The 25,269-nt window shown below is 53.2% G+C and overlaps 1 protein-coding gene across 9 annotated transcripts in view; it reads left to right on the top strand.

Moving 5' to 3' along the window:
- Positions 1 to 25,269, top strand: part of LOC140428160 (leucine-rich repeat-containing protein 63) — a 101,779-nt gene that overhangs the window by 64,408 nt on the left and 12,102 nt on the right. For 8 of the 9 annotated variants that reach the window (XM_072514294.1, XM_072514296.1, XM_072514295.1 and 5 more), the window contains one exon: positions 21,288 to 21,371. The exons of the other annotated variant lie outside the window; for it this stretch is intronic. In XM_072514294.1, coding sequence (XP_072370395.1) covers positions 21,288 to 21,371 — 84 coding nt within the window. The remainder of the gene's footprint in view (positions 1 to 21,287; positions 21,372 to 25,269) is intronic. 9 annotated transcript variants of the gene reach the window in all.

The raw sequence follows: 25,269 nt of genomic DNA, 5'->3' as shown, positions 1-25,269 counted from the left end.
CGACACTCTACAGTAATGGCGTAGGGTTTGGCGTGGTCTATCAGGCGAAGCTGAGAGTGACTTAGAACTCGAGAGACTTCTACTTCGAGACATGGAGGCGGCAGAAGCATTTGTGAAGGCCAAAGAACTGGTTGAAATGAGAGATGAGACTGGGATTTGGCTTTGGACTGAGGGGAGGGGGGGCTGTGCTCAGCCTTTATTTATCGTTTCAGATTGATTATTTGCTTTTTATTTATGGGGGAACAGTCAGAGTTTCAGGTTGGTTGATGGGAAAAGATAGTCTACCTTTGTTATAGGCTACAATTGGGTACGAATATATTGGGCTTTGGGATTATGGCGTTTTTTTTGCACTGATTTTATTTGTTTGTCTTTGCTTTCAGACACTGGGTCATGAGGAGGGAATTGGGAGGAGGGGGGCCTGGGCAGGGGCCTCCACACTAGCAAACGAAGGTTGGCTAGTAAACGGGAATGTGGTGGGGGGAGAGGCCTGGTCGAACAGGTTTCGATGGGCCTGGGAGGCGGGAAAGGTAGGGGGGTTTGGATTGATACTAGAAGAGCAAGTGGATAGGGGGATTCTGGAAGGGGGAAGCGGTACAACGGCAACAAAGGGACGGGGCAGGTCAGACCCGAAGCGCAGGGCCTTGGGTAATGATGAAGACAGATAGGAGGGGCGGGGTGGGGTGGGGGTGGGGGGGTTGGGTGAGAGACCCCGGTCAGAATAGTGATGTGGAACGTGAAGTTGTTGGGCGGGCGGAGAAGAGTTTGACGGTTTTTACACATTTAAAGAGGTTAACGGCCGACGTTGCAGTAGACTCATCTGAGGGTGAAGGATCAGGTGAGGCTTAGGTTTAGGTTATGTTTACTTTAGTCTTTAGGGTTAGGCGAGTCAGATTTTCCAATCAGAGTTCGATAGCAGGGCTCGGGAGTAGCAATATTAGTGGGCAAGAGGGTGAGGTTTCAGATGGAGAAGGTGGTGGTGGACCAAGGGGGCACGTATGTGATAGTGACAGGGGCATTAGAGGGGAGGTTGGTGGCTCTAGCGAGCGTATATGGCCCCAATTGGGATGATGCAGGGTTTGTGAAGAGGGTGCTGGGTCATTCTGGATTTGGATACCCACGAGTTAATAGTGGGGGTGATTGGAATATGGTTCAGGAGCTGAAGGTGGATAGGTCTCAGCTGAGCTGGCTGGCCCAGTCAGCGGGGGCGAAGGCGCTGGTCTCAGCCGAGCTTGCTGGCACAGACAGCGGGGGCGAAGGCGCTGGTCTCAGCCGAGCTGGCTGGCCACGTCAGCGGGGGCGAAGGCGCTGGTCTCAGCTGAGCTGGCTGGCCCAGTCAGCGGGAGCGAAGGCGCTGTCGGGTCTCATGAGAGAGATTGAAGGAGTGGACCGTGGAGGTTCTTGCACCCGAGGGAACGGGAGTATTTGTTTTTGTTCCCAGTACATAAACTGTACTCTCGGATAGACTTTTTCATGGTGGGGATGGCGCTATTGGCTAGGGTTTGGAGGTCGAATTATTCAACAATAGTGATTTCGGACCGTGCTCCGCGTTGGTCGGATGTGGTTTTGGAGAAGGGGATGTTTCAGAGGCCGGGGTGGAGGATGGACGTGGGGTTGTTAACGGACTGGAGTTTTTGCAATAAGAAAGGTAAGGTGATTGAAGAATATGTGCATTTTAATTGCACGGGAGAAGTCAGTGATTTGTGAGGGTCTGAAGGCAGTAGTGAGGGGGAGGTGATTTCATTCAAGGCTAAGGTGGACAAGGAGGAGAGAGAGGAGCACAAAAAATTGATAGAGGTGATGCTGGAGTTGGATAGGAGGTGTGTGAGGGACCTGAATCCGGCCCTCTTGGCCAAAAGGAAGGAGCTTCAGGCGAGGTTCGACCAGTTATCCACAGGGAAGCGGTGCACCAGTTGAGAAGGGTGAGGGGGGGGCGGTCTACGATCATGGGGAGAAGGCAGGGCATATGTTGGCCAGCCAGCTCCGGAGAGAGGCAGCGGCGAGGGAGATAGTTAAGGTGCGGGCTAAGATGGGGAAGTTGGTGGTGGCCCCAGAGCAGATCCTTAAAGTATTTGAAGAAATGAAATGAAATGAAAAGTGAAATGAAAATTGCTTATTGTCACAAATCGGCTTCAAATGAAGTTACTGTGAAAAGCCCCTTGTCACCACATTCCGGCGCCTGTTCGGGGAGGCTGGTACGGGAATTGAACCGTGCTGCTGTCCTGCCTTGGTCTGCTTTAAAAGCCAGTTCTTTAGCCCTGTGCAAAGTTTTATAAGAAGCTATATGGGATGAAGCCATCGGGGAAGAGCGAGAGATGAGGTAATTCCTAGACAGGTTGGAGTATCCAAGGTTGGCTGAAGTGGATAGAATAGGCTTGGAGGGGCCAGTGGGGGAGCAAGAGGTGAAGCAGGCGATTGGGAAGATGCAGGCAGGGAAGGTGGCAGGACCTGATGGATTCCCAGTTGCATTCTATAAGAAATGTAAGGATAAGCTGGCACCACTGATGGTGGGAATGTTTGAGGATGCGATAAACAGGTGTGTCCTGCCACAGGTGATGGAGCAGGCTTTGATTTCGCTGCTGCTAAAGAAAGATAAGGACCCAGTGGAGTGTGGGTTGTATTGGCCATTATCCCTACTGAATCTCGAATGTGAGAAGGTTGCTAAATGTGATCCTGTCTCTGGCGGACGGAAAGGAGATGGAGGTGGTAGTGACACTAGACGCAGAGAAGACATTTGAATGGGTGAGTGGGGTAACTTGATGGCAGTATTGGAAAGATTTGGAATTTGGCCGAGGTTCGTAGCGTGGGCACGGCTGTTGTACAAGGAGCCGATGGCGAGCATTCGCACTAACAGTATGAATTCGGGATACTTTTCTCTGCACCGGGGTACGAGACAGGGATGCCCTATGTCCCCCCTGTTTGCACTGACTATAGAGCCCTTGGCTATCGTGCTAAGGAGCTTGGGGCTGTGTGATAGTGAGGGGGGTGTTGGAGTATAGAGTGCCCTTATACGCCGACGGCCTGTTATTGTATATCTCGGAACTGAGCACGTTGTCGGGGAGTATAACGGAGCTGCTTCAAAGATTTGGGACGTTCTCGGGCATAAATTGAACTTAGGCTAGACAGAGTATTTCATAACCATAAAGAAAATGCTGGAAAATCTCAGCAGGTCTGGCAGCATCTGTAGGGAGAGAAAAGAGCTAATGTTTCGAGTCCAGATGACCAAAGGGTCATTGAATATACCAGATGACCAAAGAGTCATCGAATATACCAGATGACAAAAGGGTTGATGCTGATCTGGTCGACGGTGACTCCGGGAGCGTGCCAAAATCCTCTTCATCGTCAGGCGTGGGCAGGGGGGGGACGGATGGTCCTAGTGGGAGTGCTGTTGGGAGCGACTGGGGAGGGGAGGGTGGCGCCGGGGGCGGAGGGGGTGTGGGGGTGGAACCTGCTGGTGCCAGGTCCCAGAGGGAGGCAGTATCCTGGCGGCCGTCGGGGAAGGCCACGTAGGTGTACTGGGGGTTTGCGTGGAGCAATTGCATCCTCTCCACCAACGGGTCCGCCTTGTGGAGTCTGACGTGCTTATGGAGAAGCACGGTTCCCGGAGCTGCAAACCAAGTCGGGAGCGACACCCCGGATGCGGACTTCCTGGGGAAGGCAAAAAGACGTTCATGGGGCGTGTTGTTAGTGGCGGTGCAGAGTAATGAGCGAATGGAGTGGAGTGCATCAGGGAGGACCTCCTGCCAGCGGGAGGCCGGGAGGTTTCTGGACCGTAGGCCAACTGGATGGCCCTCCATACCGTCCCATTCTCCCTTTCTACCTGTCCGTTTCCCCGGGGGTTATCGCTTGTCGTTCTACTGGAGGCGATACCCCTGCTGAGCAGGATCTGACGCAGCTCATCACTCATGAATGAGGATCCCCTGTCACTGTGGATGTAGCAGGGGAAACCGAACAGAGTGAAGATTGTGTTGAGGGCTTTAATGACGGCGGCAGACGTCATCTCGGGAATGGGATGGCAAAGGGAAATCTGGAGTATTCGTCGATCACGCTGAGAAAATATGTGTGATGGTCGGTGGAGGGGAGGGGGCCTTTGAAGTCCACGCTGAGGCATTCAAAGGGGCGGGAGGCCTTCACCAGGCGCACGCGGTCCGGCCGGTAGAAGTGCGGCTTGCACTCCGCACAGACCTGGCAGTCCCTGGTGATTGTCCTTACCTCCTCGACAGAGTAGGGCAGATTTTGTGCCTTAATGAGGTGGTACAACTGTGTGACTCCTGGGTGACAAAGGCTGTCGTGCAGGGCCTGGAGTCGGTCTACCTGTGCGCTGGCACATGTACCTTGTGACAGGGCGTCTGGAGATTCGTTGAGTTTGCCGGGGCGATACATAATCTCGTAATCATAGGTGGAGAGCTCGATCCTCCACCGCAAGATTTTATCATTTTTGATCTTGCCCCGCAGTGTGTTGTTGAAAATGAAGGCTACCGACCGTTGGTCAGTGAGGAGATTGAATCTCCTGCCGACCAGGTCATGCCTCCAATGCCACACAGCTTCAACGATAGCTTGGCCTACTTTTCGACGGATGAGTGCCGAATTTCTGAGGCATGAAGGGTGCGGGAAAAGAATGCCACGGGCCTGCCTGCCTGATTGAGGGTGGCGGCAAGGGCGACGTCTGATGCGTCGCTTTCTACTTGGAAGGGCAGTGTCTCATCTACAGCATGCATTGTGGCCTTGGCAATATCAGCTCTGATCCGGGCGAAGGCCTGTTGGGCCTCGGCCGTCAGGGGAAACTGGATAGATTGTATGAGTGGGGGGCCTTGTCCGCATAATTTGGGACCCACTGAGCGTAGTACGAAAAGAACCCCAGGCAGCATTTGAGGGCCTTGGGCAGTGAGGGAGGGGGAGCTTCATGAGGGGGTGCATGCGGTCGGGATTGGGACCCAGAACTCCGTTCTGGACCACATAGCCGAGGATGGCTAAGCGGTTTGTGCTGAAAACGCACTTCTCCTTGTTGTAAGTGAGGTTTAGGAGAGTAGCGGTGTGGAGAAATTTAGCAAGGTTGGCATCGTGGTCCTGCTAATCATGGCCGCAGATGGTGACGTTGTCTAGGTACGGAAAGATGGCCCGCAACCCGTACCGGTTGACCATTCGGTCCATCTCCCTTTGGAAGACCGAGACCCCGTTTGTGACGCCGAAGGGGATCCTAAGGAAGTGGTATAAGCAGCCATCTGCCTCGAAGGCAGTGTATGGACGGTCCGATTTACGGATGGGGAGCTGGTAGTAGGCGGATTTCAGGTCTACCGTTGAGTAGACCCGGTACTGCGCAATCTGGTTAACCATGTCAGATATGCGTGGGAGGGGGTACGTGTCGAGCTGCGTGTACTGGTTGATGGTCTGGCTGTAGTCCACGACCATTCGGTGTTTCTCCCCAGTTTTAACTACTTCCACTTGAGCTCTCCAGGGGCTGTTGCTGGCCTCGATGATGCCTTCCCGAAGCAGCCGCTGGACTTCGGACCTGATGAAGGTCCTGTCCTGGGTGCTGTACCGTCTGCTTCTGGTGGCGACGGGTTTGCAATCTGGAGTTAGATTGGCAAAGAGGGAAGGTGGGTCGACCTTTAGGGTCCCGATGGCCCCACACAGTTAAGGGGTGGTAAGCGCCTGCCGAATTTCAGAGTTAGGCTCTGGAGGTTGCACTGGAAGTCCAGGCCGAGGATTAGTGCAGCGCAGAGGTTAGGGAGGACATGGAGGCGGAAGCCGCTGAATTCTACGCCCTGGACCTTGAGCGTGACCGTACAATACCCCCGGATCGCTACGCAATGGGATCCGGAGGCCAGGGAGATAGTTTGGTTGACGGGGTGTATCGTGAGGGAGCAGCGCCTTACCGTATCCGGGCGTATGAAGCTTTCGGTGCTCCCGGAGTCCAGCACGCAGGAGGTTACATGTCCGTCGACTTTCACGCTGGTGGATGCGTTGGTCAGGTTATGCGGACAAGACTGGTCGATTGGCATGGAGGCGAGTCTTGGTTCGTCGTCGGGTAATGGGGCGGCTGGTGAGCCCAGGTCCTGGAACGCTGGTGGTGCCCCTGTGCTGAGGGGTAGACAAGATGGCGGCGCCCGAAGATCTTGAGGATTACAAAATGGCGGCATCCATGGAACGCACGTTGCGGGGGTGGAACAAGATGGCAGCACCCATGAAACGCACGTGTTGCGCGGAGGGGAAGATTGCCGCAGGTGGTCTGAGGGGGGGGGGATGGCGGCGCCCATTGTCCGTGACCGAGGGGGGTGGGGGCGATAGCGGCTACTGAGCGGGCCTGGCACACCGCGGCGAAGTGGCCCTTCTTGCTGCAGGCTTTACAAAGGGCAGCGCGGGCCGGGCAACGTTGGCGGGGGTGCTTCTGTTGGCCACAAAAATAGCATCGGGGGCCCCTGGGGTTCGCTGGCTGGCGTGCAGCGCAGGCGTATTGGGTGGGCAGCGCCCCCGCTGGGGCGGCTGTCTGTGGAGTCCACAAAGCGTAGGAGGGGTGGCCCATGCGGCTGGGGGTGTTAGGACTGGACGTTGCGCAGGGCGACCATCATGGAGAGCGCCAGCGTTTTAGTCTCTGCGAGGTCGCGCGTGGCCCCTTCTAGGAGCCGCTGGCGTATGAGATCTGACCCAATTCCAGTCACAAAAGCATCCCGCATAAGGAGGTCTGAGTGTTCCATGGCCGTAACGGCCTGACAGTCACAGTCCCGGACTAGTGGGATTAGGGCCCGCCAGAAGTCTTCTATGGACTCACCAGGGAGTTGAGAGCGAGTGGCGAGTGCGTGCCTGGCGAAGAGCGTGTTCGTTTTCTGTGCGTAGTTGTCCTTGAGTAGAGTCATGGCTTCAGCATAGTTCGGCGAGTCCTGGATTAACGGAAAGACTTTGGAGCTCAACCTGGAATATAAAATCTGAATCTTCTGAGCCTCCGGAACAGGGATTGGTGCCGCATTGATATACGCTTCGAAGCAAGCTAGCCAGTGCTCGAATTCCTTTCTGGCGGATCCTTGAGTGCGGATCCAGCTGCAGGCGATCCGGTTTGATACGGAGGTCCATCCTTAGAAACTGATAGCAATAATTTGAGGCACGATCAATTGGACAAAAGACGATAGTTGAATCCAACTGAGGCTTTATTGCTATCAGATGTGTGGCCTCCCACAGCAGCTGGCGAAATGGCTACTGGCAGGAGGACACGCATATTTATACCCTGCCTCCAGGCGGAGTCAGCTGGCAGGGACTACCGGCGAACCTGTAGTACAGGTCCTACCACACATCACCTAATACAGGTGCAACAGTGGTTTACCACAGAGGGTGGTCTTGCAGAGAGGGTGACAGGCGCGGGGGGGCTAGGCCTCCCAAACTTACTGTACTATTACTGGGCGGCGAATGCAGAGAAGATGCGGGGCGGAACAAGGAGGGGGAGGCCCAATGGGTTAAGATGGAGGAGGGCAAAGGGCAGCACGGTGGAGCAGTGGTTAGCATTGCAACCTCACGGCGCCGAGGTCCCAGGTTCAATCCCGGCTTTGGGTCACTGTCCGTGTGGAGTTTGCACATTCTCCCCATGTTTGTGTGGGTTTCGCCCCCACAATCCAGAGATGTGCTGGGTAGGTGGATCGGCCACGCTAAATTGCGCTCAATTGGAAAAATTAATTGGGTACCCTAAATTTATATTTAAAAAAAGATGGAGGGGGGCTCGTGTAGGGGATCAGGGCTGCGGGTGCTGGCAACAGCGCCACTCCCGATGGCTCCGGAAAGTACTCGGTGAGTCGGTGGTGGTGGCCACATTAAAGACCTGAAGGCAGTTTCGGCAACATTTTAAGCTGGGGCCGGGTCAGGATGGATGCCGATTAAGGTAAATCACGGGTTCAAGCCGGGGAGGATGGATGCGAAGTTTCGGAGCTGGGACGAGAGGGGGAATCAAGGTTGAGGACGATTCGCGAGTTTGGAGGAGTTGGGAGAGAAGTATGGATTGGCGCAGAGAGAAGGATTGAGGTAATGCAGGCTCGGGATTTCGCAAGGAAGGTGTTCCCGACAGTGCCGACCTCCCCATTGCTGGAGCAGTGTTGTCAGCGAGAGGGCTGGAGAGGGGGGTTGTTTTGATGATCTATGGGAGGATTCTGGAGGAATATGTCTATGGAGGGGATTAAGGTGAAGTGGCAGGAGGAGCTGGGGGGGGCGATGGAAAAGGGATTGTGCTGTGAGGGTAAATGGCTCAACCTCATGTGCGAGGCTGGGGCTGTTACAGTTGGAAGAGGGCGCACCTCACAAAATCGAGGATGAGCCGGCTGTTTGAGGGGGTGGAGGATGTCTGTGAATGATGTGGGAGGGGCCTTGCAAACCACGTTCATATGTTTTGGTCCTGCCCGAAGCAGAAAAGGTTTTGGAGAGAGGTCTTTAGCACAATATCCGGGGTCTTGCACATGGATATAAAGCCCGGTCCCCTTGAAGCCATTTTCGGGATGTCAGACTGGCCCAAGTTGCAGGCGGGTGCGGAGGCAAAATGTCTTAGCCTTCACCTCGCTGATCGCTCATAGACCAGTCCTGCTGGGCTGGAGGTCAGTCACCCCACCCTGTGCCTCGGTGTGGCGGGGGGAACTTACTGGAGTTTTTGACCCTGGAGATGGTGGAGTTTGAGCTGAGGGGGGGGGAAAAGGTGGGGTTCTACAATTCTTGGGTTTGTTTATTATGCACTTTTGGGAGTTTGTTGCCGTTAACTGTTGGGGAGGGTGGTTTGGGGTGGCTGTTTTCTTTTCCTTTTTATATTGTTTGGGTTGTTTTGTTTCTGTTTCTCTTTTGTATGGTGAAAATTACGCAAATATGGTGACTAAAAATATTTTAAAAAGAAATTTGGTGCTAGACAATTCACAGAGAAGAAGCCTCAGGCACCCCTCATTAAATCTACGGGGAGACATTGATATGCGCTGGTCATCATTTCAGGAGCCAATACTTTTCGACACGGGAACAAAGCCCTTGAACCCTCATTCCCTGATGAATTATAGACAGCAGAAGGACCTTTGGGATAATGCTGACTCTTGTCTGTTCCTCATTGATACTTCAGAGAGTTCACCATCAGGAAGATGGAACCTGGATTTATCGTTGTCTACATTATCGTTTGCAGGCATAAGAGAAGGAGAAGTTTGCGACAGAGGCTCCTGGCTCACCAAAGGAGGTGCAAACACTCAAGACCAAAGGACTGCAGGACCTTTTTCAGACATGGAGACGTCATTCATAGGTGGCTTGCAAGACCCAGGGTGTACAGAACTCGCATGGGTTACCTACAGAACAGGCGCCGGAATGTGGCGACTAGGGGCTTTTCATAGTAACTTCATTTGAAGCCTACTTGTGACAATAAACAATTTTCATTTCAGATGAAAGGGAACCAGTGTCGCTGATGCCTCATCATTTCTAGAGATCGGTATCTCGCATTTGCCACATTCTCCAGAGGTTGGCAGCAAGGGGACTGGGAGGGCATTCATTGCTGGTGACTATGAAAGTAACCGCCACAGGCTTCCGGTTGCGGCGATGCGGAGCTAAGCCGCACGTTTCGGCAGCTCCCGCAACAACAGACTTTCGGGCTCACTAGAGGAGCCCCAACGGAGCTTTTTTGAGCGGATCCCGTGTGGGAAGGTGCAGTAAGGTCCCCCCTTACGATATATGGCCGAGATCAACGGTGGAGCTGCAAGAAAAGAGGCTCTGGAGCAGTGGCAAAATCGAGGGGGAAAAAGCAAGATGACGGAGGGCGGCGATCGAGCAGCATGGGGGCCGGACCAGCAGGAGTTCCTTAAGCGCTGCGTGGAGGAGCTTAAAAAGGAGGTGCTGGCGACAATGCTGTTGGCGATCAAGGGGCTGAAGGAGACCCAGAAGGCCCAGGCGGTGGAGCTTCGTGAGGTGAGGGATAAAACGAATGAGAACGAGGACGAGATCCTGGGCCTGGCGGTAAAAATGGAGGCACACGAGGCGGAGCACAGGAGGTGGTCCGAGAGAATCGAGGTCCTGGAGAACAGGTCGAGGAGGAAAAACCTCCGGATTCTGGGTCTTCCCGAAGGAGTGGAGGGAGCTGACGCCGGGGCGTATGTGAGTACGATGCTCCATTCGCTGATGGGAACGGAGGCCCCTCCGACCCCCTTGGAGTTGGAGGGGGCTCACAGGTTCCTGGCGAGGAAACCCAAGGCTGATGAGCCGCCAAGGGCGATTGTGGCGAGGTTCCATCGCTTCACGGATAAAGAAAGTGTGCTGAGATGGGCCAAGAAGGTGCGGAGCAGTAGATGGGAGAATGCGGTGATCTGAGTCTACCAGGACTGGAGCGCGGAGGTGGCAAGGAGGAGAGCTGGCTTCAATCGGGCCAAGGCGGTGCTGCATAAAAAAAGAATCAGGTTCGGCATGTTGCAGCCTGCGCGACTGTGGGTCACCTATCAGGACCGACACCATTATTTTTAAATGCCAGAAGAGGCTTGGACCTTTATCCAGACGGAAAAACTGAACTCGAACTGAGGGGATGTGGCTGTGGGGGGGGGAGATGCTGGTTGTAAATGGGGGCTGTAAATAGGGGCAAAGAACACTTCATGGGTGGGATGATGGATGGGGATGTGGGTAGAGCTTTGGTTAAAATTCCTAAAAGTCCTTTTTTCTTTTCTGTAGACGAGATTACAATGATGGAGAATGTGGGCGTCGGTGCTGGAGGGAGGTGAGACTCGGGGATGAGGGAACTGGGATAATGGCTGCAAAAGGAGTTGCGACACAGGGGGCGGGTCTGGTTCAGGAAAGCACGGGCTTTTTCCCGCGCACAAAAAGGGGGGGGGATGGAGAAAGGTAAGGAGGAGGAGAGACTCCCACACGGGGAGATCAACGGGGAGGCGGGGGAAGCTGGGGGTCAGCAGAAGTCAACTGACTCACGGAAGCAATATAGGGGGAGCAAAAGAGCTAGACGGGGATCTAGCGGGGGGGGGGGGGGGAAGAGGGGGAGAGGTTTTTTTTGGGGGGTTGCTGCTGCACTGTCCGAGGGGGAACTGAAAATGGAAGAGGTGGTCGGGACGGGGGTTCCCCGCCTGAGGGACTGGAGGGTGCGAGAGGCACGGGCACGGGACTGGCCTAAGATAGGAGATGGCTCGTCGGCGGTGGGGGGGGGGGGGGGCGGGGGGGGGGGGGGGGGTAACCCCCCAATCCGGCTGATCACGTGGAATGTGAGAGGCCTAAATTGGCCGGTTAAGAGGGCCCGAGTGTTCGCGCACCTAAAGGGACTGAAGGCAGACGTGGCCATGCTTCAGGAGACACATCTGAAGGTGGCAGATCAGGTCAGGTTAAGGAAAGGATGGGTAGGACAGGTGTTCCATTCGGGACTGGATGCAAAGAATAGAGGGGTGGCAATACTGGTGGGAAAGCGGGTGTCGTTCAAGGCCAAGAACATAGTAGCGGACAAGGGAGGCCGATACGTGATGGTGAGTGGTAGGTTGCAGGGGACGGAGGTGGTACTGGTGAATGTATATGCCCCAAACTGGGACGATGCTGGATTCATGAAATGGATGTTGGGGCATATCCCAGACCTGGAAGTAGGGAGCCTGATAATGGGTGGGGATTTTAACACGGTGCTGGACTCAGCATTAGATCGCTCCAGATCTAGGACGGGGCAGAGGCCGGCTGCGACCAAGGTGCTTAGGGGATTTATGGACCAGATGGGGGGGCATAGATCCGTGGAGATTTGCCAGGCCTTTGGCCAGAGAATTTTCTTTTTTCTCCCACGTTCATAAGGCCTACTCCCGGATAAACTTTTTTGTTATGGGCAGGGCACTGATCCCGAAAATAGAGGGAACGGAATATTCGGCAATAGCCATTTCAGACCATGCCCCGCATTGTGTGGAGCTCGAGCTGGATGAGGAGAGGGACCAACGCCCATTGTGGAGGCTGGATGTGGGACTGCTGGCAGACGAGGAAGTGTGCGGGAGGGTGCGGGGGTGTATCGAAAGGTATCTGGAGGCCAACGACAACGGGGAGGTGCAGGTGGAAGTAGTATGGGAGGCGCTGAAGGCGGTGGTTAGGGGAGAGTTAATCTCCATCAGGGCGCATAGGGCGAAGAGGGAGGGCAGGGAAAGGGAGAGGTTAGTAATGGAGATTTTAAGGGTGGATCGGAGCTATGCAGAGGCTCCTGATGAGGGACTACTCAGGGAGAGATGAAGTCTCCAGACGGAGTTCGACCTGTTGACCACAGGGAAGGCAGAGGTACAGTGGAGGAAGGCACAGGGGGTGACATATGAATATGGGGAGAAGGCGAGTCGGATGCTGGCACATCAGCTCCGTAAGAGGACGGCAGCGAGGGAAATAGGTGGAGTCAAGGATGGCGGGGGAACTACGGTGCGGAGTGCGGGGAAAGTGAATTAGGCTTTTAAGGCCTTTTACGAGGAGCTGTATAGGTCCCAACCCCCAGGAGGAAAAGAGGGGATGCGGCGATTTCTGGACCAATTGAGGTTCCCAAGGGTGGAGGAGCAGGAGGTGGTTGGTTTGGGGGCGCCAATTGGGGTGGAGGAGCTGGTTAAAGGACTGGGGAGCATGCAGGCAGGGAAGGCCCCGGGGCCGGATGGGTTCCCGGTGGAGTTTTATAGGAAGTTAGCCCCGTTGTTGGTAAGGACCTTCAATGAAGCAAGGCAGGGGGGACCCTTCCCCCGACAATGTCGGAGGCGACGATCTCTTTGATCCTGAAGGGGGATAAGGACCCACTGCAATGTGGGTCGTATAGACCGATCTCGCTCCTTAACGTGGATGCTAAGTTGCTGGCAAAAATGTTGGCCAGGAGGATTGAGGACTGTGTCCCGGGGGTGATTCACGAGGACCAGACGGGATTCGTAAAGGGTAGACTGTTAAATACTAATGTGCGAAGGCTCCTAAATGTGATAATGATGCCATCGGTGAAGGGGGAAGCGGAGATAGTGACAGCCATGGATGCGGAGAAGGCCTTTGATCGGGTAGAGTGGGAGTATCTCTGGGAAGTGTTGAGGAGGTTTGGGTTCGGGGGAGGGTTAATCAGTTGGGTTAAGCTCCTGTATAAAGCCCCGGTGGCGAGTGTGGTCACGAACCGGCGAAAGTCGGAGTATTTCTGGTTGTATCGAGGGACGAGGCAGGCGTGCCCCCTGTCCCCTCTGCTGTTTGCATTAGCAATTGAGCCTTTGGCCATGTCGTTAAGGCAGTCGGGGAAATGGAAGGGGGTGGTTCGAGGGGGAGAGGAACATCGAGTGTCGCTGTACGCAGACGACCTGTTGCTGTACGTGGCGGATCCAGTGGAGGGGTTGGTTGAGGTAATGCAGATCCTACGGGACTTTGGAGACTTTTCGGGCTATAAGCTCAATATGGGAAAGAGCGAGCTCTTTGTGATCCACCCGGGGGACCAGGGAAGAGGGGTAGATGACAATTTAAGGTGGTTCATAGAGTGCATATGACGGGGCGAGGCTGAGTAGGTTCTTTGGGGTGGAGGACAGATGTGAGAGATGCTCAGGAAGTCTGGCGAACCATGTCCATATGTTTTGGTCATGCCCGGCACTGGAGGGGTTCTGGAGGGGAGTTGCGGGAACAGTATCTAAGGTGGTGAAAGTCCGGGTCAAGCCTCGAGGAGGGCGGAAGAGAGCTTTCGTTACTTGGGGATTCAGGTAGCTAGGAGCTGGGGGGCACTGCACAAGCTTAATTTGACACGGCTGGTGGAACAGATGGAGGAGGACTTTAAAAGGTGGGACATGCTGCCACTCTCGCTGGCGGGTAGGGTACAGTCGGTTAAAATGGTGGTCCTCCCGAGGTTCTTTTTGTATTCCAATGCCTCCCAATTGTGATTACTAAGGCCTTCTTTAAGAGGGTAAGTAGGAGCATCATGGGATTTGTGTGGGCGAGTAAGACCCCGAGGGTAAGGAGGGGGTTACTGGAGTGTAGCAGGGATAGAGGAGGGCTGGCGCTGCCGAATATGGGTGGCTACTATTGGGCAGCCAACGTGGCAATGATCCGTAAATGGGTGATGGAGGGAGAGGGGGCAACGTGGAAGAGGCTGGAGATGGCGTCCTGCAAAGGAACGAGCCTGGGGGCGCTGGTGACTGCACCGCTACCGCTCTCGCCGACAAGGTACACCACGAGCTCGGTGGTGGCGGCAACGCTAAAGATCTGGGGGCAGTGGAGAAGGCACAGGGGTGCGACGGGAGCCTCGGTATGGTCCCCGATTAGAGACAACCATCGGTTTGTCCCAGGAAGGATGGACGAGGGGTTTCAGAGCTGGCATCGGGCAGGGATTAGAAGAATGGGGGACCTGTTCATTGACGGGACATTTGCAAGCTTAGGGGCGCTGGAGGAGAAGTTTGGGCTACCCCCGGGAAACGCTTTCAGATACATGCAAGTGAGGTCGTTTGTGAGGCGACAGGTGAGGGAATTTCCGCTACTCCCGGCACAGGGGATTCAAGAGAGGGTGATTTTGGGTGTATGAGTCAGGGAGGGCAAGGTGTCGGCGATATACCAGGAGATGAAAGAAGAGGGGAGGCTTTGGTAGAGGATCTGAAGGGTAAATGGGAGGAGGAGTTGGTGGAGGAGATTGAGGAAGAGCTATGGGCTGACGTCCTAAGTAGGGTTAATTCCTCTTCCTCGTGTGCCAGGCTTAGCCTGATACAATTTAAGGTGGTTCATAGAGTGCATATGACGGGGCGAGGCTGAGTAGGTTCTTTGGGGTGGAGGACAGATGTGAGAGGTGCTCAGGAAGTCCGGCGAACCATGTCCATATGTTTTGGTCATGCCCGGCACTGGAGGGGTTCTGGAGGGGAGTTGCGGGAACAGTATCTAAGGTGGTGAAAGTCCGGGTCATGCCAAGCTGGGGGCTAGCAATATTTGGAGTAGTGGACGAGCCGGGAGTGCAGGAGGCGAAAGAGGCCGGCATACTGGCCTTTGCGTCCCTAGTAGCCCGGCGAAGGATCTTGCTAATGTGGAAGGAGGCGAAGCCCCCCAGCGTGGAGGCCTGGATAAACGATATGGCTGGGTTTATCAAGTTAGAGAGGATAAAGTTTGCCTTGAGAGGGTCTGTGCAGGGGTTCTACAGGCGGTGGCAACCGTTCCTAGACCATCTTGCAGAGCATTAGATGAGGGTCGGACAGCAGCAGCAACCCGGGGGGGGGGGGGAGGGAGGGACATCGTTCGTGGGTGGGGGGGGGGGCGGGGGTTCTCTGAGGGGCATTTGAGCAAGAAAATACGTGAATGTTCCGGAAACTGACATGTACGGGAAGAATCCTATGTACAAAGTTATGTATCGTATTGACTGGCCAGGTTCATGTCTTGCTACACGAGCTTTATTTCTTTTCTTTGTTACGGGGGGCGGGGTGGGGTGGGGGAGTGGGGTTGTTTATATGGTTGAAAATATTGTTTAAAAATTCTTAATAAAAACATATTTTTTTTTAAAAGAAAGTAACCGCCACACTGAATCCTACACCAGTGTTACTTCCAGGGCTCCAATGGAGATCTCTGTGGAACCTCTCAGGTGTCCACACACAAATGCATACATGAGGCCACAGACGCTGTTTTTGACAAGGCCTGCAATTATGTCAATGTCAACAGGGATCAAGCAAGTCAGACATTGGGCTTTGCTGAGATTTCCAGCTTCCCGCAAGGCAGGGTGCCATCAACTGAACTCATGTGGCTGTAAAAGCTCCCTGTCAACAGGCACTCCAATACATAAACTGGTAAGGCTGCCACCTGCTCAATGTACATCTGGCCTGCGACTATAAGAAGCCTGCCATGCAGGTTTGCACGAGGCACCCAGGAAGCATCCACAGTTCATATATCTTGAGTAGATTGTAGATCCAAGACATCATCAGGGGACCACACAGGATACAGGACTGGCTTCTTGGTGACAAATGGTACCTGCAAAGGACATGGCTGATGACGCCTATGTGTTGGCCTTAGAATCATGCTGAGAGAAGGTACAGCACTGTAGTACAAGTGATTAGCACTGTGGCTTCACAGCGCCAGGGTCCCAGGTTCGATTCCCTGCTGGGTCACTGTCTGTGCGGAGTCTGCATGTTCTTCCCGTGTGTGCGCGGGTTTCCTCCCAAAGTCCAAGGACGTGCAGGACAGGTGGATTGGCCATGATAAATTGCCCTTAGTGACCAGAAAATGTTAGGAGGGGTTATTGGTTTACGGGAATAGGGTGGAATTGAGGGCTGAAGTGGGTCGGTGCAGACTCGATGGACGAATGGCCTCCTTCTGCACTGTAAATTTTATGTAAAAAAAAAAATGTTCTATGTTCTATGTAATGAGAGTCTTGGTGAACAGAGAATTTAAGTTGCAGTTACTAGTATTCAACTCAAATTAGTTCTTCAGCGTCAGTTGGAAAGAAAGGGGCTTTTTGAGTTGGCTACTCCATTTCCTTCCTCTTACTGCTCCTGTTCCTCCTCCCCAGTTGCTCGCCTGACAGCTGGTTGCAAAGGCTGTGCCCACATGATAGCAATTTTATGCATGCAGCAAACCAGAGACCTTCTCAGGTAAAGGCCTGAAGAGCTCCTCCAAACTAGTCCAGTCCATGGAGAAGTTGTTGCGGCACACTGAACAATCTGCTCTATCACATTTCTTGTGGCAACATGGCTCTCATTGTATGCATGCTGCACACATGTCCGTGAGTTGTGAACCACAGCCATGAGCCATTTAGTCAGCTAATGCCCCTTGTCACACAGTAGCCACCCTTAAAATGGAAGAATTGTAGCTGGCACTGTGAACTACTGTATCATAAAGAGCTCATGACTGTTGTCACGATACTAGACGTTGGCCTGCATTATTAATTGTCTATGGTTTCACACACCAGGTGAACGTTGATGGAAGGAAATGCTTTCTGATTCCAGTATATTGCAGAGTTGACATGTGGCAGTCACAAAACAATGTACCTGTCAACAATGGCGCTCTATACCATGGGGAAGCCTATAATCCCGAACATACCCTTTTCCTCCCTCCACCCACTGCTCTCTGGCAAGATGGAATAAAATGTAGTTATTTCTCAATGAATAGAGAGCATCAGTGACCACTTTAGGCAACACTTTAGGACAGCAAACTGCGCGATGTTGCTAAATACCTTCAGATCCAGTCATGCTCCATTCCAAGAGAAATGGCAGTCAACCAGTGCACCTACATCTGGTAGCAATTGGTTTGTACAGAAGCCTTGAAGTCAGCGCAAACTCTTCAGCACCTACCACGTCATTCTCTTTTGAATTTTACAACTCGAAACAACTATGGGAAATGCCAAACTGAATTGTGTTAAAAGCTGTTAACCTGTGAATGATTCTAAAGTAAAAGTTCAGTCGCTATAGTCCCAGATGGCCATAGGCTGCTTTCCGCTTTGAGGGGAGAGCTGACTGGTGGTGATTTAACCTGAGGACCACCACACCTCAGGCGAGGGGCAATATTGAGACGGTGGGCCTCCATGAATAACTTCAGCCGGGAATTGAATCTGCCCTGCTCTGCATCACAAATTGTCCAGCCAACTGAGCTGATGGTCCGGTAATTTAGCATTGATGAGAAGTCCTTCATGTGGCTTCACACATGATCAGCTGGAGTCTGGAACTTCAAAATGGCAGAACTGGCATCAAATTCACAAAGCCCAATCCACATCAAAGTGTGGCATGACCAAATTTATGTGTTTAATTGTCACACAATCAAACGACCTGAGGTGGCAACCCTATCCTAAATTAAATGGCCAGGAATTCTGTGTATTTTTAAATGTAATAAATGATGCTTAAAAAAATATGAGGCGGGATTCTCCGTTGGCCAACACCGAAATCGCGAAACGTAATTGGGCAGAGAATTGGTTCCGATGCCAAAATCGCAGCGGGCACCAATTTGTAGCCAAATCGTGATTCTCCGTCACCTCGACAGCGGTGCCAGTGGGTTCCGGAATGCATGTACAGTAAACATTGTTTGTATATCATCAGCGAGCCCGATCCGATATTCTCCGGGGCCTCCGCGATTCTCCTCCTCCGATGGGCCGAGTTCCCGACGGCGCGGTTCATGTGTGCTTTTAAAAATCGTGAAACGGGCGTGGTGGCTGCTGAGTAAGAGAGAGGGGGTACGGAAAATGTCCAGCATCAACTTAGATTGCTGACAGTTGTGATGCTCGCTGGGGGGCTGGGCTGTGGGGGTCGGGGTGGACAGACACGGAACACCATTGCCGCGGCCGGGAAGGCAGCCATGCAGCTGCGCATGCCGCTGACTGCTCACTGTGAACTTAGTGCCACGGGTCGTATAGGCCCCCCCCGAACCCTTCAACCTCCTCCCCCCCCCCTCCCCAGCCCACCCCCTGGGTGCCTTCTGGCCCCAGCCAACCCATCAGCTCTATGGATGCGCCCCAGCACAACCAGTGCCATCTTGTTGGCTGGGATGTGTGTGTGTGGGGATTGTAATGTGTTTGTGCGGCTTCAGCTTGTCTGCCTCACGAGTGTCAATCACAGACCCAGCGAATCCCACACTCTTTTCCATTGGAATCGATTGTGTTCCACATGGTGCCGGTGCTAGCCCCTCAACAATAACGGAATCGGTCCAGGTGCGGCGCCAGTTTTGCTGATGTTAAAGTCCAAGAATTCTGCATTGGCGTCAACACTCTCAGGATTGGATTGGATTGGATTTGTTTATTGTCACGTGTACCGAGGTACAGTGAAAAGTATTTTTCTGCGAGCAGCTCAACAGATCATTAAGTACATGAGAAGAAAAGTGAATAAAAGAAAATACATAATAGGGCAACACATATACAATGTAACTACAAAAGCACTGGCATCGGATGAAGCATACAGGGTGTAGTGTTAATGAAATCAGTCCATAAGAGGGTCATTTAGGACAGTGGGGAAGAAGCTGTTTTTGAGTCTGTTCGTGCGTGTTCTCAGACTTCTGTATCTCCTGCCCGATGGAAGAAGAGTGAGTAAGCCGGGTGGGAGGGATCTTTGATTATACTGCCCGCTTTCCCCAGGCAGCGGGAGGTGTGGATGGAGTCAATGGATGGGAGGTAGGTTTGTGTGATGGACTGGGCGGTGTTCACGACTCTCTGAAGTTTCTTGCGGTCCTGGGCCGAGCAGTTGCCATACCAGGCTGTGATGCAGCCTGATAGGATGCTTTCTATGGTGCATCTGTAAAAGTTGGTAAGAGTCAATGTGGACATGCTGAATTTCCTTAGTTTCCTGAGGAAGTATAGGCACTGTTGTGCTTTCTTGGTGGTAGCGTCGACGTGGGTGGACCAGAACAGATTTTTGGAGATGTGCACCCCTAGGAATTTGAAACTGCTAACCATCTCCACCTCGGCCCCGTTGATGCTGACAGGGGTGTGTACAGTACTTTGCTTCCTGAAGTCAATTACCAGCTCATTAGTTTTGCTGGCATTGAGGGAGAGATTGTTGTCGCTACACCACTCCACTAGGTTCTCTATCTCCCTTCTGTATTCGGACTCATCGTTATTCGAGATCCGGCCCACTATGGTCGTATCGTCAGCAAACTTGTAGATGGAGTTGGAACCAAGTTTTGCCACGCAGTCATGTGTGTACAGGGAGTAGAGTAGGGGGCTAAGTACGCAGCCTTGCGGGGCGCCGGTGTTGAGGACTATTGTGGAGGAGATGTTGTTGTTCATTCTTACTGATTGTGGTCTGTTGGTCAGAAAATCGAGGATCCAGTTGCAGAGTGGGGAGCCAAGTCCTAGGTTTTGGAGCTTTGATATGAGCTTGGCTGGGATTATGGTGTTGAAGGCGGAGCTGTAGTCAATAAATAGGTGTCTAATGTAGGAGTCCTTGTTTTCGAGATGCTCTAGGGATGAGTGTAGGGCCAGGGAAATGGTGTCTGATGTGGACCGGTTGCAGCGGTATGCGAATTGCAGTGGATCAAGGCGTTCTGGGAGTATGAAGGTGATGCGCTTCATGATCAACCTCTCGAAGCACTTCATTACGACTGAAGTCAGGGCCACTGGTCGGTAGTCATTGAGGCACGTTGCCTGGTTCTTCTTTGGTACCGGTATAATGGTGGTCTTCTTGAAGCAGGTGGGGACCTCGGAGTGGAGTAGGGACAGGTTAAAGATGTCCGTGAATACATCTGCCAGCTGGTCCGTGCAGGCTCTGAGTGCACGACCAGGGATCCCGTCTGAGCCCCGTCGCCTTCCGAGAGTTCACTTTCAGGAAGGCCAATCTGACTTCGGGAGCTGTGATGGTGGGTATGGGTGAATTATGGGCTGCTGGGGCACTCGCCAGCGGATTGTTGGTTACCTGCTCGAACCGAGCTTAGAATGCATTGAGTTCATCGGGGAGTGGTGCGCTGCTGCCAGAGATACTGTTCGGCTTCGCTTTGTAGCCCGTTATGTTGTTTAGTCCTTGCCACAACCGCCGAGAGTCTGTCTGTGACTCTAGCTTGGTTTGATATTCTCTCTTGGCATTCCGGATGGCTTTGCGGAGGTCGTACCTGGATTTCTTGTATAGGTCAGGGTCATCTGCCTTGAACGCCTCAGATCTGTCCTGATCTGTCCTGTCAGAAATGGGGAATCCCATTCCTGGAGTCTGCTGGTGTCTTCAGAATATAACAGATGATATTATTCCAAGAGAAACCAATATCCAATAGTGAATAGCTTGTTTTTTTATATACAATTTGTTGAACATGTCACTATCAATATTTTGATACTTTATTGTGGAGAAGCATTGTAGATTTTAATTGCTGTTGCAAATTTGTTCTTAGAACTTAACAATTTTGCTGACATAGTTGTAATATATTTTCTCAACTTACATTTATATAGCACCATTAATGTAGTCAAACATCTCAAGGTGTTATAATAGGAGTGTTATCAAATTAAATTTGACACTGAGCACCATCAGGAGATATTAGGTTTGATGACCAAAAGCTTGATCAAAGTGAGAGGGTTAAGGAGCACCTAAAAGAAAGTGAGAGAAGTAAAACTTGAAGATTTAGGGAGGGAATTTCAGAACTTAGCACCAAGGCAACAAATGGAGGAACAATGAAAATCAGGATGTGAATGAGGGCAGAATTGGTTGAGCAAAGAGATCAACACAAGAAATTTCATCCAGTATTGGTTCATTTTTAAATTTCAAGGACACCAATTTGTAAGCATCAAATGAATGACATTGAATTAAGCTCTGTGACAACTGACAAATGGAAATAGTTCCTTGGTTAGGCAGAATACAATTCAGGCTATACAATGGCATAATTGTGCTCCAGTTCAGCAATTTTTCAAAAATCTTTGCCAATTAAGAACATAAATAACATTAGATTAATCTGAAAGAGATATGGAATTTTTTTTTTAACAGGCTATTCCTCTTATCAAATGTTCAGTCTCTGAATGTTGCCTACAACAAGATATCTTTCATTTCCAACGACATTAAGAACTTAAGGTTAGTGAACAATGTTTTTGTATACTTAACATTGCAGCATTTCTAGTGATGTATCAGTGCAGATTAGCTTTCAGTAAAGTATCTGGGGCGGGATTCTCCGACCCCCCGCCGGTTCGGAGAATCGGCGGGGGCTGGCGTGAATCCCACCCCCGCCAGTTGCTGAATTCTCCGGCACCGGAGATTCGGCGGGGGCGGGAATCGCGCGGCGCCGGTTGGCGGGCCCCCCCCCCCCCGCGATTCTCCGGCCCGGATGGGCCAAAGTCCCGCTGCTAGAATGCCTGTCCCGCCGGCGTGGATTAAACCACCTCTCTTAACGGTGGGACAATGCGGCGCGGGCGGGCTCCGGGGTCCTGGGGGGGGTGCGGGGTGATCTGGCCCCGGGGGGTGCCCCCATGGTGGCCTGGCCCACGATCGGGGCCCACCGATCCGCGGGTGGGCCTGTGCCGTGGGGGCACTCTTTCCCTTCCGCCTTCGCCACGGTCTCCACCATGGCGGAGGCGGAAGAGACTCCCTTCACAGCGGATGAGCGGGGATGCCGTGAGCGGCCGCTAACGCTCCCGCGCATGCGCCACCCGGCAATGTCATTTCCGCGCCAGCTGGCGGGGCACCAAAGGCCTTCCCCGCCAGCTGGCAAGGCGGAAATCAGTCCGGCGCGGGCCTAGCCCCTCAAGGTTAGGGCTCAGCCCCCCAAGATGCAGAGGATTCCGCACTTTTGGGGCTGCGCGATCCCGGACTGATTAGCGCCGTTTTTGGCGCTGGTCGGCGGACATCGCGCCGATACTGGAGAATTTCGCCCCTGATTCTGAATTATTTCAAAAATCATTAAACATTTACATGTACATAAAGAATTTTGAATCAGGAATCGGATGTTGCAGATGACACCAGATTGGGGTATAGTTAATAGAAGGCAGGTTGGGCCATCATACATTAATAAATTAGCAGTATGAGTGTATAAGAACATAGAACATACAGTGCAGAAGGAGGCCATTCGGCCCATCGAGTCTGCACCATCCCACTTAAGCCCTCACTTCCACCCTATCCCCGTAACCCAATAACCCCACCTAATCTTTTTGGACACTATGGGCAATTTGGCATGGCCAATCCACCTAACCTGCACATCTTTGGACTGTGGGAGGAAACCAGAGCACCCGGAAGAAACCCACACAGACACGTGGAGAACGTGCAGACTCCGCACAGGCAGTGACCCAGCAGGGAATCGAACCTGGGACCCTGGCGCTGACCCTAACCCTAACCCTAACCCTAAGCCACAGTGCTATCCACTTGTGCTACCGTGCTGCCCACACGTAATTAATTTCAATACAGGTAAGTGTGTTGGTATATTTTGGTATAAGGAGGAATAAGAAGGCTACATACATCTTGCAAAATGAGAGTGTAAATAGAGAAGAGGAGCAATGGGACCTGGAGTACAATTTCACAAATTAATAAAAGTGGAATACAGGTTAACAAGGACATGGAAAAGGGTAACCAGGCACCGGGGTCATTTCTTCAGGAAAAGTAGAGAAGTTACCTTAAACTTAAATACAACCATGGTTAGACTACACTCAGAGTACTGTGCACAGTAATGTCATAAAAATAATTTAGAGACATTTCAGATGGTGTATAAAAGATTTACAAAAATCATACCAGAACAAAAAGACATTGGGCAGGATTCCCGTTAGCTGACGGTGAAATCGCGAAATGCGAATGGGCAGAGAACCGTTTTCGATGCCAAAATCGCAGCGGGCGCCTATTTTACGCCAAATCGCAATTCTCTGTCACCTCAATGTGTACCGTAATGCACGTACAGTAAGCACCGTTTGCATATCACGAGCGGGCCTGACTCCGTATTCTCCGGGGACTCCGCGATTCTCCTCCTCCGATGGACCAAGTTCCCAACGGCGCAGTTCACTTGTGCTTCTAAAAACCGTGAAACCGGCGTCGCGGCTGATGTAGGAAGGAGAGAAGGTAAGACACAGAGAGGAGCGACTGGGGGTTGCCGGGCAGGACGCACTGACCGGGCTGGCTGGGATGTGGGGGGCCCTGCCAGGGTCGGGGAGGGGGGGGAAACAGGCCGAGTGGCCGGGGTTACTCCCCACAGGACTGGGACAGTGTCCAGACATGGACCGCCATTATCAGGGCATGCAAGGCAACCATCTTGCACACCCCACAAACCACCCAGACCTTGGCCCCTGGTTCTGCAGAGTAACACCGGCCATATTGGTGCCCCCACCCCCCCGCCACCCCCCCTCCCCAACCCAGCCGCCACCCACCGGCAGCCCACCCAGTTCAACATCCACCTACTGGGGCTGTGGTGCCTACCCCTGGTGGGGGCAATGCAAGCCAACGGTACTCCTGGCACCAGAGGCCTTCAAGGTACTGTCAAACGACGGGGACTGGGGTGCGGGGATGGGGGGGTGGAAGGACATGTGAGGGCAGAACCCGCAGTACCAACCGGGGCTACCATGTAGCCTGGTGGACCTGGTTGGGCACGGGGATACGCACCATGCTAACATGTTGGCCTTTCACCCCCTGCAGACAATGGATATTAGAATTCAACCAGTAATGTTGGCCTTCCTGCTGGTCGCCACAGCCCTGGAGGATGCCCCGCGGCTGTACGAGCTGGAGCTGCGCGAGGAGGAGGAGGAAGCTGCAGCAGCGGAGCAGAGAGGCAGGTGGCAGTTGCTCAGGTTGGATAGCCAGCTGCCCAACAAGCCGAGGTGGAGGAGGTGCCAAGGAGGCGCCGCATGAGGCCTCGTGCGTCGAAGACTCCGGCTGAGCAGGGGGAACAGTGTGACATATCTGTGCCAGATGAAATTAAAATGAAAATCGCTTATTGTCACAAGTAGGCTTCAAATGAAGTTACTGTGAAAAGCCCCTAGTCGCCACATTCCGGCGTCTGTTCGGGGAGGCTGTTACGGGATCATGGCGCACCTGGCACCATAGGGATATGGGGGAGGACACCCGCTCCTGGTGGTCTTCTAGGTGTCAGTCGCCCTGAACCTTTACGTGACGGGGTCCTTCCAATCACCAAGTGGGGACCTGTCCGGGATCTCACAGACCTCGGTGCATAGGTGCCTCCACGCCATCACGGAGGCCCTATATGCCCAGGCGCTTCAATACATCCATTTCGATGTGGACCGAGCCCACCAGGACGCCCGGGCAGCCTCCAATGCGGACGTCAACCTTGCGGTGCTGGCTAGGGTTGCACCCCCCCTGACCCAAGACACCCCGCTCAATCAACCGCCACCCACCGGGGGATCACCCACGGCAACTCCCAGTGAGGGCAATGCCAGCCAATGGTACCCCTGGCAGCAAGGATGGGCGCCAGGACCGGGGGCACCGATGATGCCGGATACTGACAGGGTAAGGCCTCCAGGGTAAGGAGAGGGTGGGGGACAGCCTCCCCAAACAGGCACCGGAATGTGGCGACTAGGGGCTTTTCACAGTAACTTCATTTGAAGCCTACTTGTGACAATAAGCGATTTTCATTTTCATTCACTTTCATTCATTTCATTTTCATAAGGGTGGGGAGGACATGCGTGAGCGGAGCCCGCACTGCCAACCGTGTAGACCATCGAACCCGGTTGGGCACGGGAGTATGCACCATGCTCACATGTTGGCCATACACCCCATGTAGACAATGGCGTTTGGCGTTCAACCAGCAATGGTGGCCGCTGTGGTGATGGTCGCAGCTCTGCGAGATGCCCTGCGGCCGCGTGAGGGGGTGCCGTTCGGAGAGGTGGGGGAAACTGCAGCAGCGGAGCAGGCAGCAGCAGAGGACCCGGCTGCAGAGGAACGGGCTGCAGAGGAGCAGGTAGTGGCCGCACAGGCTGGAGGGCTGGCCGCCCAACAGGCCGAGGAGGAGGAGGTGCCAAGGAGGCGCCGCATAAGGCCTCGT

The sequence above is a fragment of the Scyliorhinus torazame genome, chromosome 8, assembly GCF_047496885.1.
Source record: "Scyliorhinus torazame isolate Kashiwa2021f chromosome 8, sScyTor2.1, whole genome shotgun sequence".
NCBI classification, from domain to species: domain Eukaryota; kingdom Metazoa; phylum Chordata; class Chondrichthyes; order Carcharhiniformes; family Scyliorhinidae; genus Scyliorhinus; species Scyliorhinus torazame.
This window is presented reverse-complemented; position numbering and strand designations above follow the sequence as displayed.